The 19,328-nt window shown below is 35.4% G+C and overlaps 1 protein-coding gene across 1 annotated transcript; it reads right to left on the reverse strand.

The window, feature by feature from the left end:
* Positions 1-7: 7 nt before the first annotated feature.
* Positions 8-16,288, reverse strand: LOC115441834 (b(0,+)-type amino acid transporter 1; the record flags this gene model as incomplete). Its single annotated transcript, XM_037445411.1, is given in 12 exon segments — positions 8-140; positions 211-230; positions 233-306; positions 531-758; positions 1,034-1,181; positions 1,370-1,495; positions 1,621-1,756; positions 1,835-1,941; positions 3,966-4,067; positions 5,702-5,798; positions 7,209-7,318; positions 15,700-16,288. Coding segments are annotated over 12 exon segments (1,411 nt in total), but the record flags the coding sequence as incomplete, so codon positions are not given.
* Positions 16,289-19,328: the final 3,040 nt, after the last annotated feature.

Raw genomic sequence — 19,328 nt, forward strand, 5'->3', positions numbered from 1 at the left:
GCGGTGCGTGCGCGCTTCGTGTATCTCATAACAATCAGTGCGAGCATGGCGCCGCCGTAGAAGATCCACGCCGTGAACGAGAAGAAGTCGATCAGTGAATCTATCGTCCCGTACAATACCATTGCCACGGCTATCAAGGACTGTAATAACAAAAAGCATTATATTACATTTATCTGAATAAACAACAGAAATAAAAGAACAGGAACTTACGTGGAAAATCAGTCCCGGGCGGGTGTGAAGCGACGGACGTGCACGTAAGACAGTATGTCCAATAGATGCCCCTCCCTGGATGCTGCGAAGCACAGTCTGTAAAGTTAAAAGAATGCAATTATCCAATGTTTACAAAAGATGAAATTTTTGAAGGGACAAAAATACAGATTTGCACTCACAATTATCTAGCGGCATTGACTGTGTGAATAATAAAAACTGACGACCGTTTTTTACATTCGAGCTCGTTTTTAATTCGTTCGTTTTATTTTGAGTAATTAATTGGTAGAGTAGTAAAGCTTGGGACTAGTTATTCTGTTTACCTGCCAGCGACAAAAAGAGTTCCGTTAGCCGATCCGAAGGTGGAGATGGTGACGGCTAGCGGCATGAGCCAGGCCATGGGCCCGAGCAGCCGGTTGCCGAACGTCACCGCCACTGCCTCGCTGTCCACCATCTCACTCATCGACATCACCGCCAGGTACGACACATTCACTAGCGCGTAACACAGCGTCACCAGCGGAATGCCGATTATTATACTCAAAGGGAGGTTCCTATAATTACGTGTTGTGACATTACAAATGGAATGAAATCGATATTGCTCCCGGATCACCAATATTGAAACAGAATCTAAAACCAATTTTTCATCTTACTTCAATTAATGAGAAATGACAAAACTAAACTTAAAATATGAATACAAGCATCGATGAATTTAATACGCTGAAACCTGAAATGATGTTATATCCACTTTATCTTTACACTTTTAAAATTAGTTTAGTAATACGTTTGTCTGCAGGCAAAATCAAGTTAGTTTTAAAATACCACTTACTTGGAAGGATTTTTAATTTCCTCAGTGACATAATTGAGGTTATTCCAACCGTCGTAAGCCCATAGGCCAGTGTAGAAGGCGGTGGCAATGTTGCCCAGAGTCGCCGTACTACTGGCGAAGTTGGGCTCCTGTAAATGTCGCGTATTACCTGCACCATACGGACACACCACCCGTCAGTGTTGCACCAACATTTGGACCAATACGAGATTAACAATAATTGACTTTTACAATATTGGATTTTTTTAAATTACATCATGAAATAGGCAAGTTAATTTTAAATAATTTTTTCACATAATAAAATATGAATAAAACAGTTGAAACCTTGTAGTTTATTACCTAAAATCAGTTTGTAAGCTCCTCCGCAAACAATAATCGCAACGGCCACTAATTTGGCAGCCGTGAAGATATTCTGTACGTTTGTAGCCAAGTTGACACTGTAGCAGTTTACTGCTAATATCATCACTGAAAAACGTTACATTGGTTTAAAACAAGGCTCAATCACAAATAGTTTTAAAAATAGAACAAGAATAAAGTAATTAAAATTATTTGTATTATTATAATATGTATTTATTGAAATGATATCTTACCGATAGCAATGACCGAGACTAATTTAACAAGTGCATCTGGCGGCTCACATTCCGAAACAAACGGTTCCACCGCGTACTTGGCGAAACTCAGGCAAATTATAGCCATTTGTGACGGTTTTAACACCAACGTCGATACCTGCCGACCAAAATGGTTAATATTCATAAACGATTTCAGAATGCATAACATTTTCCAAAATATAAATATTTCATTTACCCATGAAAACAGGAATGCCGGTGGTCCTCCAAAGGCATCCATGAAATAGGCGTACTCAGCGCCTGATGATGTGTTCATAGTCCCCAGTTCAGCATACGCTAGCGCTCCTACACGCACGACAAATATAAGAATCAAAAAAAAAAACATCGATCAAAATCGTCTTTGACGAGTTCGCCTCACGTGCTACGCTAATAGATGGCGAATTAATTACATTCCAGACGATTAGGCGCCAGCCTATTGTCTGATGTAGTCATGCGTAGGGCTTCTTATTTGGCATGGCGGCTGTTGCCACTTGACAATAACGCAATCTAATCATAAATATGTTGGGATTTGCCGCTAACCACGTTCTAGCGCCAAATGTTGCTCAATGAGGCGATGCCCGACGACAATTGAACAACCCAACTCTCAATTGTCCAAATGAAAAATACGAGAGTTGATATAATTGCGTGCGTGAAATGAGTTATTTGGGACTTACATACAATGCACAATATGCAATAATTGCGTGAGACATGATTTTAGAAGCAAAATGTGCATATCACAACACTAAGAAATTATATACAACTCGACGTTGTTTAGTATTTAAAAGATACCTAACATCAGTCGGTAAAAAGCTGGGAAGTACATACATAATGTGCTGTGATCAGACTATTTGTCTTACAAAATCTATCATTAAATATAATAGAATGAAAGACAGAAATCTTAAAATCAATTAGCAAACTCTGTATATCATGTGAATTCTGTATTTTTAAACATTCTTTAACTCTTTCGTATTCCGCTTGTTTTTAGGAAGTACATACATAATCGAGAGTAAAACATCGAACTACCATCGGCCATACACGTGAATAAATCACAATTGACATACTTGAGCTGTATTATCACACTCCTTCCATACAAAAAAATAGAATTGGTCATTGTTGCTATTGATTTTATTGAGCAGTTGATTGCTCGGAAGCCAGAGTCTCGCGTGACGAACCATTCTATTGAGTTCATAAAACAGACCTACCTACGACGTAATATATCGATCTACAAAACCTATTTATAGTCCATTGAAAAGTTACATTTGGGGTTGCGTTTTTAGAGGACGCAATTTATTTTTGAAGTGTAAGGGGTCAGTATAAGTCGCCACCCTTGTCCCACGGCCGCTATCTTGAAAATAGGGGTTGAAATGGTTTTACGATGTATCTCTTAAACTATTTATCTGACAAAAATTATAAACATACTTTGTTGCAAATTAAATTCTCTACAACTTTGGTCTAGTATTTTTTCTCGTAGAACTATAAATAAAAAGTTATAAGCGAAAATGTTAAGAAATTCAATGTTAAGCAATGTCCATTGTAACGTCATCAGAACGTGTGTTTATAAGGTTCATAATACTTTTTGTACCTCATTACGCGATTCAGGATCCAGTAATTCGCGTACAAGCCGACAACCGCGGGTTTGTGTTGTACGTAATGAGAGTGCAAAAAAAGTATTATGAACCTTATAAACACACGTTCAGATGACGTTGCAATGGACATTGCTTAACATTGAATTTTTTAACATTTTCACTTATAACTTTTTTATTTATAGTTCTACGACAAAAGTTACTGACCAAAGTTGTAGAGAATTTAATTTGCAACAAAAATGTTTATATATTTTTGTCAGATAAATAGTTTAAGAGATACATCGTAAAACCATTTCAACCCCTATTTTCAAGATGGCGGCCGTGAGACAAGGGTGGCGACCCCACAAACTCGGTTTTAGCTTTAGACTGACACCCCCTACACATCAAAAAAATAAAATTGCGTCCTCTAAAAAACGCAAGGTAAGGCCTAAAAAATGTAACATTTCAATGGACTATTAGTATTTACACTCAAGTTGTCGTAAGTCCTTAATTTAGTACATATTTTAAATTAATATACTTTAGCCATATTAATAAAAGTTGATACTCTTGACGTCAATATGGAGATCCATGAATGACTTTAGGCCCCAAAAATCCAGACTCGAAATATATGTGTCTAGACTACACAAACATTATTCTCAACACGGATATCGAATTGGCGATATTTCGCTTCACTGCTTGATCGGTGATCATTGACCATGATGAAAAAACTGATAAATAAATATAAAAAACAAATACTTAATGACTTACCAAGCAACGAGAGCAGGCCACATGCCATCCATATGATGAAGCTTATGCCCACTGAGCCTGTGCGCTCCAAAAGCCCAGAGGGCGAGACGAATATTCCTGATCCTGTAACAATTTGGAATGCATGATTAGTATACAAACAGCAATAGCCCTATCACTTGAATGTATCTGTCTTTATAATGTACAAACAGGGATACGTAATTTGTGCCGAATTAATATGAATATACATATACTATTATTGCGCTATCTTTTACGAAGTAGATCTCTCCTCAGGTAATAAAAAAAATCGATATTGATAAAAAAACTAAATGCATTCAGGTAATATGCACTTATTAAATAATGCTTTATGAGGCCTTTTTTCTTAAAACTGAACGAAGAATTACAAAGCTCTCCATAACATTAAACTACACCCATCACCCTAGGGACTTAACATTACATGTAGTAATGTTTTTATACCCAATAGTTACACTACTTTGAGACAGTTTTAGGAAAAGCAGAACTAAGTCATCCAATCGAATCGATCATTTTGCATAGCGCAGCATGGCGCTGTAGTTTATAACATATATCTACGAGTATTATATAAAAATAAAAGTCGCCTGAGTTTAAAACACCCAGTTATCGAACGTGTTGATAGGTAGCACCTTAAATTCTCTAAGCGTAGCACATGTCATAACTATTAATTAATATTTCTATTTACAAGCAATCATTATTATAGCAAACATTATTTGCACAAAATTCTAGGTAGTAACTTGATAGGCACTTTTATATAAGGCCCAATCTCATAGATAGGTATTTGTAGTAAGTATTCCAAATTTTAATAATGTAATAATAATTTTGGTAGTATGATTAAACTTTTCTGGAAAAAAGTGTTTGTTTTATAAATTTAACCATCCACGGAGACCCCATTAATAAAAAACCGGATGTTAATAAGTATAAATATATAAATAATAAGCTTATGTAATCTTTGTACCTAGGTACTTTGTACAAAGTCGAGGATGAAATAGACAGGCTATTTCTAAATGTAGATACATCAGTTTCCAACATTCTTTATTGCCGAGTGCTGTTTATCATCAATCTCCTTCAGATTGAATGTTTTTATGTCATGCTAGAGTAATGGGCTTCCACAAGTCGACGCGGCGGGTCGGGTGTACGCTGAGTGAGCCGACTGACGATCGCAAACCTCGCAGAGCGCGGCATCCAGTTGCATTACCGTCATTGGGCGTGCCACACTGACGCAAATTTATACCATCATGTGATGAAACATAAACAATGTGTCATGATTTATATCCTACGTGTATTTGAATAAGATTTTTATCTTCAAAATCACATGTCCAGGATAACTTGAGCACATGTGGTTCAATTTATTTGCAATGTTAATAGTTATTCATTCAAATATTGCTTTATATAAGTCAACATCACGTGCTAAAGTAAATACATGACTAATGTGCATTGCTAATATTATTTTAAACGTTTTCTGGTCGAGGGACTACACAGATTATTATTTTTTACGATTGTGTCAACAAAATATTATTATGTGTAATGTGTACTTGAATGTATACTTACTTTAACAGCACGTAAAAAGCAAATATTTAATGTTAATATCAATTAATGTATTTACTATTAGTGTTCAGCGGAACGTTAGAGCTCTACTATAACGAGCCTAGGGCCTTCAGAATCAATAAACAATATTCTAAAACTGAAAAGCAATTTCTGAATAGTGTTTTAATAAAAATTCATACCAATCATGGTACCGACGATTAGAGCCACCCCACTGAAGAGTCCCACCCGTCTCTTGAGGTGAACAGGGTCGTCCGGAGCTGCGCCCGGCCCCTCCAACTGCACAACAATGTAACAAACTATAATAATCCAATAATAACAGTAAATCACCAAGGAGACGATAGATGTAAACTTACATGAATATTGCACGTCGGCAATCGTAAAAACTACAATTATAAATAACTACAAATAAGAAGTCAAGTGCTCCATTGCAGTTAGGTAATGATAAAACGGCCCAATAGTACACTAACACTAGTGAATGATGTGGTTCTCTTGGTTTAGTTTGGTCCTAGTGCGTCATTTTCCTGTACTAGCAAGAAGTAGAGTTTTGCGGCAAGTAGAGTTTAACGCTGTTGCCGGTTTTGTCAACAGCATGAATGGGCCAACAATGCTATACACTTTTAATGTGGTATTCTAGAACACTTTCTAATCATTAACAATGTAGAAATTAAACGTGAGAAATTATTTGCGAAGTACCTATGTATTAATTATTCATGTTATTGAGATGACGAAGTACTTGTAGAAGTGATAAATAATAAATTACTGTAATCGATATAGTGAATATGTTTCTATAGCCCCTCTTTCTCTAGGATATGCTACAATATGTAGTACATTCGGTTATTACTTAGGTATACCGAGTAACATGCAACTGGTATATATTCTATTGGGTGTACCACAAGATCATTTTTCTACCACGCTGGTACATTGGTGTCAGTCGACACGCAATACTTGTCTAAAACCTCCAACGAGCGTATGTATATGAGAGTACGAGCGTATGTATGCATGTTTACAGCCTTATGTTGATGTATGTATGGCTCAAGTAATGCAGCAGTGCGGCGTAAAAAATAGCTTATAACGCGACAGATTCGGCCAAATTTCAAATGCGGTAACCGTCTGCCTACCTCCGTCGCGCCTAGCATTCATTTATTACATAAAAACAAGACTTTTATTTTAAATACGAACATGAACATTTATTGAATGCAATGTTTATCTCAAAGATTCATGCATTGAGCTCCATTTAATAGCTGTGGGCTATCGCCAAGTGCTCGGAAATATTGACTTTCAAGATCTTATATACTATGGCGACCTTTACCAAGTTTTATATAGTTAAGTAGGCATGTAAATCTTGAGCATTCCAGTTCGTTATTGGAAAATCTTTTGTATACATAAAGAATTTCAATTTTATTGAAAGTCTACGACTTTTATCAGGGCTTTCAAGATTGAATACAATCGCAATTTGTTACGATTCAACAACTTATGTGGTTATTCTTACAAGTTATGATGTAAATGTACTGTTTGGCTAATTGAACATACAGTATATATTTGTTATAAATATTGTATTTTTGTGAATTACTTATTTATTCTGATAAAATTATTGTGATAATTGCGTAAATTTAAAAGAAATACGCTTTGTGTAATTTTTGGCAAGTTATCATACTTTTCTCCCAAGAAAACATCGTGTTATCGTACCTTGTCTCCTGGGTTGGCGTTGCCGTCGGTGAGCGCTCCTGCCGTGCCGTCTTCGGCGTCGCAGCTGGCGGAACACCCGCGCCATACCAATCCGCCTTCGCGTGCGCTCCCTGCAGTAACGTGCCGATTAGCAAACAATACATCATTCACCATATTCAGTTAGATAATGTCAAGTATACCCAAAGGGATAAAGAAAACTACATGAGTAAAATATACCTTGACAATTCATAATAATATGTGCGTATTTATTTTATTTGTCACCCGTAAAATAATATTTATTCCCAAACACTCAATAGATTCGCCACACCCGCCTCACGTCACGGCCTAAATGTCCCAGAATTTAGATAATTCAAGCATTTTAAAATAGAACAAACAGAATTTCGAATAGCCCTGGTGCTAAAATCTAAAATAGTTGCTGTAATTTTAATACTACGTCACAATACTCATACTCGTATAAATTACGTGTAAATAGGTGTTCCAAGTCAGCTCAATCGCACAGATACACACTATTCTGCCAAAATTCCTCCATAATTTGTGATAATGTTTGCTACTTTTATAAGACAGATGAAAGAAAGTTACGTTACATTTATGTTTTAACTGATTAATACATTATTGTTAAAGTATTATGAATCATCATAACAACACGGAAGTACGACAATATCGCATTTTTGCCAATTGAACAACATAGTAGCAGGCAAACTATGACACTGCGAATAGCACCTACGTAAAGAAATTCAAATGTCTTTTATTAATGTTTGAAGCTAAAATATAAGTACATACATACAGAGTTATAAATGTTAATACCATTTCATTCATTGGCAGCTTAGATCCAGGAGCGGCGTATTTAGATATTCAAAAGTTATTAGGCCGTTGAGTCGTACGATAAAGAAAACATCACATTTTCTCGAGTATGAATTTATTTCCCATTGCACGGTACAACTGCACATAAATGGCGGTATGCCCAACAACTTTTTCATAACCGACTTATGCAGACAAAGTATTGGTATTTGATAATAAGCGACTATCGCCGCACCTTCCACTGGGAGGGACGCAGCCAAGACGCTAAGGTACTGCTATTTCTCCACCAACGTAAGAAGTTTGCCCACCACAGCCATTACAACATTAAGACTTTTTACCTAAACTCTACCCTGTCCAGGAAATACTACCATACAATAACGATTGTACGCTCAACAGATAGTAATTGATGACACCGATACGTAACCCACGGCACAACTTAACTTGCACCACAGATGAATATATATATTTCATACGTAGAAAAAGATATACCCCATATAATATTTCTTTTATGCCAAAAGGATAAGCATTTCACGGTTAGATAGCATAAATCGCCGTAATTGAATATTTATATTTCGCGTTTTTTTTTTGTGTTACTAAATATTTTGACACATAAATATTGTGTGAGGATAGTTAGTCTTCATTGACATAATAATAGGGTGAATTATTTGCATTTAAATATGACTAGAGTTGTGAACGGCATAACTTCGTAAAGGCATAAATAATATTTACTAATTAGCTTAGCTAATTAGGTAGGTACTTGAAAGTTCCGCCCTGTGGAATGGGGGCGTTTGGAGAATTCCACCAGGGTATCCCCTGCCTGTCGTAAGAGGCGACTAACAGGAGCCACGAAGGGGGTCGTCGGCGGGCAGCAGGGGGCTGTCCGCCCTAGTGCATTTCTGTGCATCTCTGCACATTTGTCGGTTGACCCCGGGATGGACAGCAGTGTGTAGTTGGCCTCACGTTGCCGTAGACGCCAAGGGCGTCCTTCTGCGCGGGGGCTTCTGAGCCCCCCCCCCATAGGAGACGGGCCGTAAGGCGGCACCGCGCAGGGGCGGCTGCGGTCGCAGACTAGACACTTAAACGTCAGAGGAAGCCCGCAGCCGTCCCTAATGCGCCGAAGAGGGCCACCGCGGAGTTTTAGCTGGTAGGCCGTGCATAGGTTAAGTTGTATATAGGGTTAGGGACTCGGCCCGGCGGTCGCCTGAAGGTCACCATCAAATCCGGGCGGCTCAACGCCGGGCCGTAAGGCACGGTTACCCCAGCATAACCGCTCAGTCGCCCCCCACGAAGGCTGGGCGGTAGTAATAAGGCACTTTCTCCGCGAAAGCAAAAAAAAAAAAAAAAGTACTTGAAAGTTGGCAGTTTCGAATCATAACTATAATGACGAATTTTCGGATAACTCTCCACGTAGTTCTTTCTCTCTCTGTCTCTCTCTCTCTCTCTCTCTCTGTATAAAAATTGCTCAAAGATAATTAAATTAGTATAGATAGTAAAAATAATAAAAAAAATATAATATTTAATAGACTTAACGACTTATTTATAATATTTGTAGATTATTTCGATTTTGGTTATATTTACATATCAATGGCGTCATAGTCATGATATAAATGGGAATATATTATAGCTAGAAAAATAGAAATTAGAGGCTATAGGCCTATAGATTAGGGCGTCATCAAATTAGTTCGCCCTAAGATTATAAACACATAAATCGTTCATACATTTATTCGTATTATATCTCTATTTATTGATTAGTAGTGATATTACGACTTTGGTAATCGCTAGCTAGCGAATCGCTACGTGTTTTTAATTTTATTCTGCATCGGCTTTCGCTACCCATGGAAAAAAACAAACTTACAGACAACCTTCGATTGGATTAGATTGTCTATATTTATTTCAACTTTTGCTACTATTTGCATTACTTTTTCTCTGTTAGTAAACTGGACAATTATAGGAAATATATTATTATATTATACATTTTGGTTAAAAAATACTAGTGGCAGTAAATATTCTTTTATATCTGTGTGAGTTGGGAAATGTAAAGAAATTCCGTCGTCATTATACCGCGCGGGTGCAATTTGCACGTAGAGTTAAAATTTAAAACACAATTTATGATTGCTAATTAAATATGTACATTATATTTGAAATCATAAAGAACAAAGTTATTAATAAAATTTCTATGGAATCTTCAATGGCGCATTTATTTTTCACCTTTCGCTTCATATGTTTATCTGGCACTAAACTATATGGGACGGTAATAAATTGTCAAAATATAAGATTTTAAAAATATACATTAATGAATGCCACGTGTAACGACAGTCTCAGAATTTTATTTTTAAACTATGAATCTTTGTAGTTTCATTCGATGCCTACATAGCGATATTAATGACTTTTCATTGGCATACACTACGTCAGTTCCAATCCCTCATATTCCTTAAATAAAGATTAAAAAAAAAAATCCCTCATACAAAATTCGTTAATAAATAGTATAATAGTAAAATTACACAATAGATTCAATTTTTATCTAACTCGGAAGATATTTTCTTTGCTCAAGACTAATTTGTTTAAATTTGGTCTATAATAACAGTAGTTTAAAATTCTTCAAACACATTGATTTACTAGAAATGGCTCTACAGCTCTATCGTGTTTTTTTATCGCAGATATTGTTCTTGAAATAAATACAACTTCTAAAAATACCTACTTAGTGTTATAATGTACCAGACATGAAATATACCAAGGACAAAATTTAAAATATTAAACTAACTTACTTTATGCTATAGATTGTGGATTAGATTCGGTTTTATTACTTAAAAATAACAAAGTTAAAAGTGCCTATAGACTTAAAAGGAAAATTATTATAAAAAATGTAACAAATCTACACATATAAGGAGGACACGAAAATAATGATTTAGCAATTCAAAAACAATATGTATGCAAGTTCATGTTTCGTTGACACACACATAAATATTGAGGATTCAATGCAATGCAACATTGCGAATGTCGAAAGTGACATCCTAAGCATGTGCGGAGCGGCACGTAGGCCATGCTAGGGCATTGTACAACACAGATTATCCTCTACATATTTACCTTACGTAGCACCTGGGTAAAACCGATGGATAAAAATTTGCACTGTCAATTATATAGTCGAGTATATTAACAAAATAAATATGAAGTTACTGTGTCAATATTTGAGATAAATATTTACATGATTTAAAATCGAAGGCTGTATTATTTATTACACCATAGTAACTATTTATGCGTTAGTTACAAACTACAGGCCTTTAGTGTTACTAACCCAGAACGGCGGAGCGGCTAGTATTTTCAAAATGTCATTCCAATATCTTTAAAAATAATTAACGTCTCAATTATGACAACTTGAATGTTCTGCATCGTTAGAATTAAAATTAGAAAAATGTAGATTATTTTTAAGAATTAAGAATACTCTTTCTACTACGAACAGTTAGGTCGACTCACACAGGTAGTTAAATCTCTATATATCAGTATCTAGCAATAAAACTCTGAAAATATTTTATTTTACGATGTAGGTACTTGCATATTACAATTAGCGACCATGGGGCGTAAATAAATATCATGTAAATTACAGTAATCCTTATGCGCTAATTTTCAGGTAAAGGTTCGATCTATTGTATTAGTTATAATGTTACATACATAATATTATTCTCACGTCTTTGCGTAAACTGAATTTAGGTTGTCTGCCTCGATGGCGAACATAGTTGCATTATGGTACGACTGCTGTGTAGAGATGTCGGGTTCGATCCCCGGGTCAGGCAAAGTGATATTGGGTTTTCCGCTGAGTATCAGCCCGAGTCTAGAATCTGTACCCGATATAGCAACAGACTCGCCCTCTATCACGTCATGGGAAGAAATACGCACAGCGATAAGTCAGTGCATCAGTTGCGCCCCTACCTATCCCTTTGATAATAAAAGGCATGAGCGTATGTCTTTGAGTAAGTTGAAATGCAACTGATGCAGCGACACTGACCTTTTTTTCGCCCCAATATAAGGGGACAAACTTTATTACCTTCTCGTGCGCAAATCTGGGACAACTTACGTGTGTTTAAATTTGCAAATTGACAGTTCCATAAAAATGTTGAGCACCGGGTATCAGTATCAGCTTTGCACCTTAGATTCCAAGGTTAAGTACGCAACCACTAAACAATTGAAAGAAATTATATCCATTTCATTAATGATTGAGCGATAACTGTCCATTCGCTGAATAATAAATTATGTAGAGAAGGGGGCTTGTGACAAACAACAAAAAAAGACCGCAAAAAGTAACATCATTACCATCTATATATATAAAAATGAATTGCTGTTCGTTAGTCTCGCTAAAACTCGAGAACGGCTGAACGGATTTATCTTATCTTGGTCTTGAATTATTCGTAGAGGTCTAGGGAAGGTTTAAAAGGTGAGAAAAATTCGAATAATTGCCGGGAAAATCCTCAAAACAGCATTTTTCTATTTCCCATACAAACGTTTTCTAACTAATACGTAGAGTCAATTTGAGCTTTATTGCTATTGCATAAAGTTCACTGTTGTCTAAGCAATGTAGGTGTGTTCCTAACATCAAAGCAGTGTGCGTTGGAGCACAAAATATAATAATGTAATGTCGCGTTCTGAAACTCAACAAAAGTGATATCGCGGACCCGACTAAATTGAACAGTCACAAAATTTAATATATCATTAGTTATTTGGTTGGCTTCACGATATTATTTCTTTTGTTTTACTTTAAAATGCATGTTTTCGTTATGGACAATTTTTGAGCTACTTTTGCATATCTATACTTATAATAAATCTGTAGAGAGGTCAATTCTGTACATGAAATATATTTCCAAAATAACTGGTGGTGATTAGGGATCGTTACTTATGCCAAAAATGCAATTAGTAAATTTTTGTCTGTCTGTCTGTATAACCGTTATAGAAACAAAAACTACTCGACGGATTTTAACTTAACTTGGTACAATTATTTTTCATACTCCTGAGCTGGTTATAGTATACTTTTCATCACGCTACAATTAATAGGAGCATAGCAGTGATGGAAAATGTTGGGAAAACGGGAGAAGTTACTCCATTTTTAAGCTTCCGTCATTTCGTGTGCAACCTTAATGGTTAAAAGTTCCTTCGATTTCACCAGGATCCCATCATCAGACCCTGACCGGACAATCGGACCACCTGCATACCACCATAAATTAAAAAAACATCCCGACAAATTGAGCACCTTCTCCATTTTTGAAACCCGAAATCCACGCGGGCGAAGCTGCGGGCGGAAGCTAGTCATTAATATATGTCAACGAAGGAGAGAGATGTTGAGACATCCCAATAACGCGTCCATTCAGTATCATATTAGTATTAAAGAAAATAAATAATGTACCAGTTACGACACATTTTTCCCCGAAGGTATATTATTCTTCATATTTGCTGTAACAAACAAATCGCAAACAGGAAAGCCCAGCTTACAAATTCACACCGATACGACAATAAAATGTCAGACTTAATTCGAAGCAATAACAATTCAGGGTTAAAACATGACTTTTAACATCGTCGATGATTTATCTTCTTAGCTGAAATAAATCTTAAAATAAACTGTTTTCTCCGTACCATTAGAAAAGAATCTTTATTGTATTACAAAATATGTTAAAGCGTAAAGTAAAATTCGACTGCAATATATCGTAATGACGCACAAAGCCGCCCCGTCACGCAAACTCCGGAATCCTACATACACTCGATCTCATTTAATGCTCTATCTAATAAAACTACTTTAGGCAGCCAATTAGCATAATTGGGATAACTAAGACGGTAAGCATTTAGAAGAGACATAGAGGATAACACGAAAACTATTGAATATTATAGCTGATTCTAAAGAACCACCACAAGTTGATTACACAAAATAGTTGGTTACAATACTTGGTTCATCAAGGCGCGGTAATATATAAAAATATTATTGTTTTCATACTTTAAATAGTAGTGGTAGATACGGTACTTATTTTTATTTCTTACTGATTAGAGAATTTTTCGTTAGATCTTAATATAAATCAATTAATATGTTGGCTTAAATTGAAATATGATTGGTGTTTGTCCATATTTTTATACTAGGCAATTATCTATAACTACGTGTAATGTATTTTAATATCTATAATTGTTATACATTCCAATCAATTATAACCAAAATAGATTTTAGTACCTTTAACTACTTTAACTTTAAAGTAGATTGTTTTATTTCCAAAATTAAGTAATTTTGTAAGAAATAATACTGATAGGATTTTTAAGCATATGTATGATAATATTTTATCAGTTATGGCTACCTGATTAGCAATAGAATCAGTTAAGATGGCTAGAGCGTACTTCTTGAAGATTTTCATTCAGCACAGAGAGTTATGTAGAGTCTAGACCATAAGTAGTTAATACTGCTATAACATTCATATGTATGTAATTTGACTTTAAATAATTATATATCAATGTCACATTAGGAATCAATGTCGTAGTTGGATGGTTTATTTAACAATATTGTGTTTTATGCAAAAGAAAGTAATAGGGACCATTTTCTTTTGTGTATGTAAAAAAATATTGATACAGTGTTGCATGAGGCTTGTACAGCCCAAAACGTCTTAAAAAATATTGAGAACATTCTTTTGCTGAGTAACAAAGAACATTTAAATGCGTGCTGCAGTTCTCAAAAATCAGAATGATAAACTCTTAAATGCGCCGCCTGTTCCTTAACTCTATATTATTAATCTCTACAATATAAATCTATGATTTACGAGAGGGAGGCTATGTTTAAATAAGTAATTCTACATCAGATCAGAAACAAAGATTTATTTAACCATTTGTCTTTAGGAATGCAGATTATGTATATATGAAGTTCAGTGTTTGTATATATTATGCTATTATAAAATTCTCGGTTTGTACCTAAATGTTAGCTGTGCCAGCGAAGCTGTCGTCGACGAGCAAATAAATGTATTTGCACTATTTACCCCCTAACTAGCAAATATACTTAATATAAATTTGAATACTCTATTGTATAAGTGTTGACAATTGCATAACAGTGAAACATGTACATATCAAAAATTAATTCAGCCATTTTATGCAATGCGCGAACGAATTAACAGACTCTACTGTATTAAGCATATTTATAGATTAGTAAGTTCCGCTGAGCTAAGGACATCGAGACAATAGTTGAGTAACGTTAACATTGAGTGCTGATTAAAACAATTCTCGGAAGTGACAAATCCGATGACTAAGACCTTATCTATTCAAGTTAAGGATATTAAATGCAAATAAGTCTATGAAATAGTGTATTAATAATATTTTTATTTAGATAAGTTCTAGAAATGATAGAGAAAACACGCATTATGTACGTAAAAACTTATGAACAACCGTTTATCAATTTTAGCAAATTTTTTGCAGTCTGTTCTCGTGGCGTTTTTATTTTTCACAATATTACAAATGTGTATATATAGGTATACTCCAATATATTTTGTATGCACTTGTCTAATTTTATTGATTTATTGAATAAAGAAATACAGGGTAATTAATGTATTCCGAAATCCGAATATACATTAACAACTTTAAAAATAAGTACCAAATTTATTCAACACATATTCGGGTTTTATGTTTGTTTGCTAAATACTTAAATACGGGCAAGTATTTTTTTCAGATTAAAGGAAAAATGGTGCACCTTCTTCTGGGAAGATGTGTACTGGTATGAAAGCGCCATTGTGCAGCTTGTCCGTGTCGGGGACGATAACGGGCGCGTGCACCGAGCTACGCAGCAACGCGGCCAGTTTGTCGCGCATCGCATCGCACATGCGGCCGGCACCGCACTCCGGCCTCCTCGGCCCGGCCGCGTTCCACTCGCGGCGCCGGCGCCGACGCTCCTTCCAACTCTAGCGCACGCTTCGAACGAGCCAAATTTCAAAATAACACTACGACCGCAACACCAACCGCTGGTCCTTGCGAATCCAATGTCAAACCACAACACTTGTCAAACACTTGCTTACGTATTATGCAGACTTCACATGGACGTGATGAATTATGTATTACGTTAGTGCTTACGTTATCACTGGAACTTTGCACAAATACGCGGAAATATAATTTACCAAATGCTAATTGAAGTATTATTAAGTTCTACAAATATATTGCTTTGTTAAGACACAGAATTAACAAGACTTGTTGTAACAAGTAATTACGATATGAAGGAAGTATTCAGTGATTTTTTAAGCGTGAAAGATGTAAGCTAAGAGCAATGCCGCGAAGTGGACTGTCTATTCCGGGCGTGAGCGAACACGTGGGCGCCGCCCGCCCTGCCGCCCGCACTCGCCGCCCGCCGCACGCCGCGCCGCCCACCGATCAATGGCCACCAGATCTGATATCTCGTCACTTCTCTCGTTATATCCCATAGCAATCATTGACATCACGTCCTTTGCCTTATTTATCAATTTATCGTCAACAAAAGTAACTTATTATGTATAAGTTTTGTATGCAAATAACACCTATATGTTAATTAGGGAGTCGACAAGTAGGGTTTTAACAAAATATTTACACGATAATCATAACAAATAAAAAACTTAGTCATCAATATGTGATCACGTTTTGTTTATGTTTCTTCCCGTTGCTGTCCACGTGTAATTTTGGTGGTTAAATTGTTTAGACGTATCTAACGACGACATACGTCTAATAAATTACAAAAAATCTTTGAGTGGCACATCATGGCAATGCGTAGTACAATATTTTTGTCTTGTAGTTGTACAGGGTTTTGTCTTGCTATATTGAGTGATATTCAACGTCAGAGGAAACATTGAACAATATTTATTAATTAATCTCTTTAGCCAACACTAATAAAATATATTTCATACCTATATATAATATATAATTACCTGTTATAGTGCTGAAATTAAATAAATTGTTTATTTTGTTGTTGTCTAGTTTTGTCGTATCTTCAGAATTCAGATATATAATGAAATAATTTTAATTATAATAGTATGTACACTATTTATAAATTAATATGACGACATAAGCATGCATAAGAAACATTTTCCTAATCATTTGGCCCTGAACACCTACAGTATTATTGGCAATTACAATTACAATTTAAAATGCTTTTACCTTGTTTTAATGATAACGTTGGCGCAACCTGTCTCTTATCATTTAATTTCGACCGTCGATTTAATATAATTACCTATAATTCCTATTGTAGATACATTTTTTTTCTTTGTATGACGAGAGGAACTTGCCGTTCGCCTGATGGTAAGCGATACGACCGTCCATAAACAGTAGAATCACCATCTAATACCATGAATTACAAAGTATTGTTTGGTATTCCACTGCGCTCGCCATCCTAAGACATGAGATGTTAAATCTTATTATGTCCAGTAGTTACACTGGCTACAATGTCTTTTAAACCGGAACACAACAGTGACTATACATTGCTGCTTGACAGCAGAAATAGACATTGCGGTGGTACCTACCCAGGCGGATTCGCACATATGAGAGACCTACCACCTACCACCACCACCACCTACCACCACCACCACCTACCACCACCACCAACACCATACATTTTATTTTTCTACTTTTCTTTGCTTTATGAACTCTAAATTATGACAAATCTCACACACCTTCATGCGCGCATGTGCTTAAAATGGGGTGCAAATCTTTGCACGTATTAAATATAGATATGGATATGACGTTCAAAATATAGTGTAGAGTGCGTTCGGCTAATTTCGGACGGTTTTTCGGTGTGTTGCGAGGAGTCTCGAAAAAATTTTTTTTTCTCATAAAATATTTAAGCGATACCGGCATTTTATACATAAAACTGGTTATTATTAATACTACTTTATGTGATAATTTAATAATCTTCCAATTCTCTCTGTGTAAGCTTAAAAATAGATGATAATATCTGTATAGAAATTTAAAGACCTTAGAAAAGATCGGACCTTCGCGGGGTAAGTTCGGACTCAGTTCTAATAACGCTTCTAATGCTAGTATGATAAGGTCCACAAAATCAAACAGAAGACTCAAAAATGTTAAGAAGAGCGAAATCCACCTTTTTTGTTTCAATGCACATAGCACACCCGTTCTTGGTCGTAGTATCAACTGTGGTATATAAGGTGGGGCAAAAAGAGACAACAACAACAACAATAAAAAATAACCATAGATTCGTGGTATTTTTTCGTTATACGATCTTATCCCGTATCCGACCTTACCCGAACGCGCCTATACTATTATGAATTATTATCATAACAAACCTATTTATTGTATAACATTTTTGGGTAAAAAACTATGGTTTTTCACATACAAGAGATATCATTTGCAACAAGTGTAATCGTTAATTATGAAAATGTAATAATGTTTAGCAATACAATGTCTGAATTGACTCGTGGAATAAACGAAATCAGAGCGCGATACATTTTTTTTGGCACACATTTCAATTCCTGTTAAACACCACTCAACTGCTTACCATGCGTCTTATTGAAAACCATGTCACTTTTGCTATCAGATAAATACTATTCATTGCAAATTAAATCTAAATAATATTGAAATAAAGTTCAAGCTGATTAAATAAAAATAGTATTATGTTTGTTTTATATTTTGAAAAGGCGAAACACCTAGCGCTTTTCATATTAAAGAGAAATTATTTTGAAAGTGAACTAAATATAGTGACCTTGTGAGGTTGAGATGTTAATATACCTTTTCTTATTTAAAAGCTCTTTTTATATAATATATCTAACTAGTATATTCTTACATAATTTATTCTAATATTATAAGAGTAAGTTTATTTGAACTTGCCAATCTCAGAACTACCAAACCGATTCTGAAAAATTTTCACTAATAGGATGCTACATTACTTTTGATTACTATTGGCTACTCTTTTATCCCGGGAAAATATTTACCCCGAAAAAACTTTATTTACGTAGGCGGTGCCGCAGGCAAAAGATAGTTACATAATAAAATTCACCGGCGCGTCTGTCGGCCTGTTTGAACACGGAAAACTCAATAACTGACGCATGGATTTCGATGAATTTTGGTATAGACATAGTTTGAAACCTTGAAAAGGACATAGACTATTTACTTACTATTTATCCCGAGAAAATATGGGTGTAACGGAATTTTTATTCCGGAAAACTTTTTTATGCGGGCAAAGCCGAGAAAAAAGCTAGTATTTAAAATTAAGGTATTTTGTGTAACAGTAGCAACTTTCTTTCGTCATATTTTTTTTCTTCATTATATTACTTGCTATATTCGTAAGCGACAATTAATTTTCACGTTTTTCAGCAGTAAATTAAAATTTAAAAAGAGAGTTAATTG

This window comes from Manduca sexta, unplaced genomic scaffold (genome assembly GCF_014839805.1).
Source record: "Manduca sexta isolate Smith_Timp_Sample1 unplaced genomic scaffold, JHU_Msex_v1.0 HiC_scaffold_161, whole genome shotgun sequence".
Taxonomy (NCBI): Eukaryota; Metazoa; Arthropoda; class Insecta; order Lepidoptera; family Sphingidae; genus Manduca; species Manduca sexta.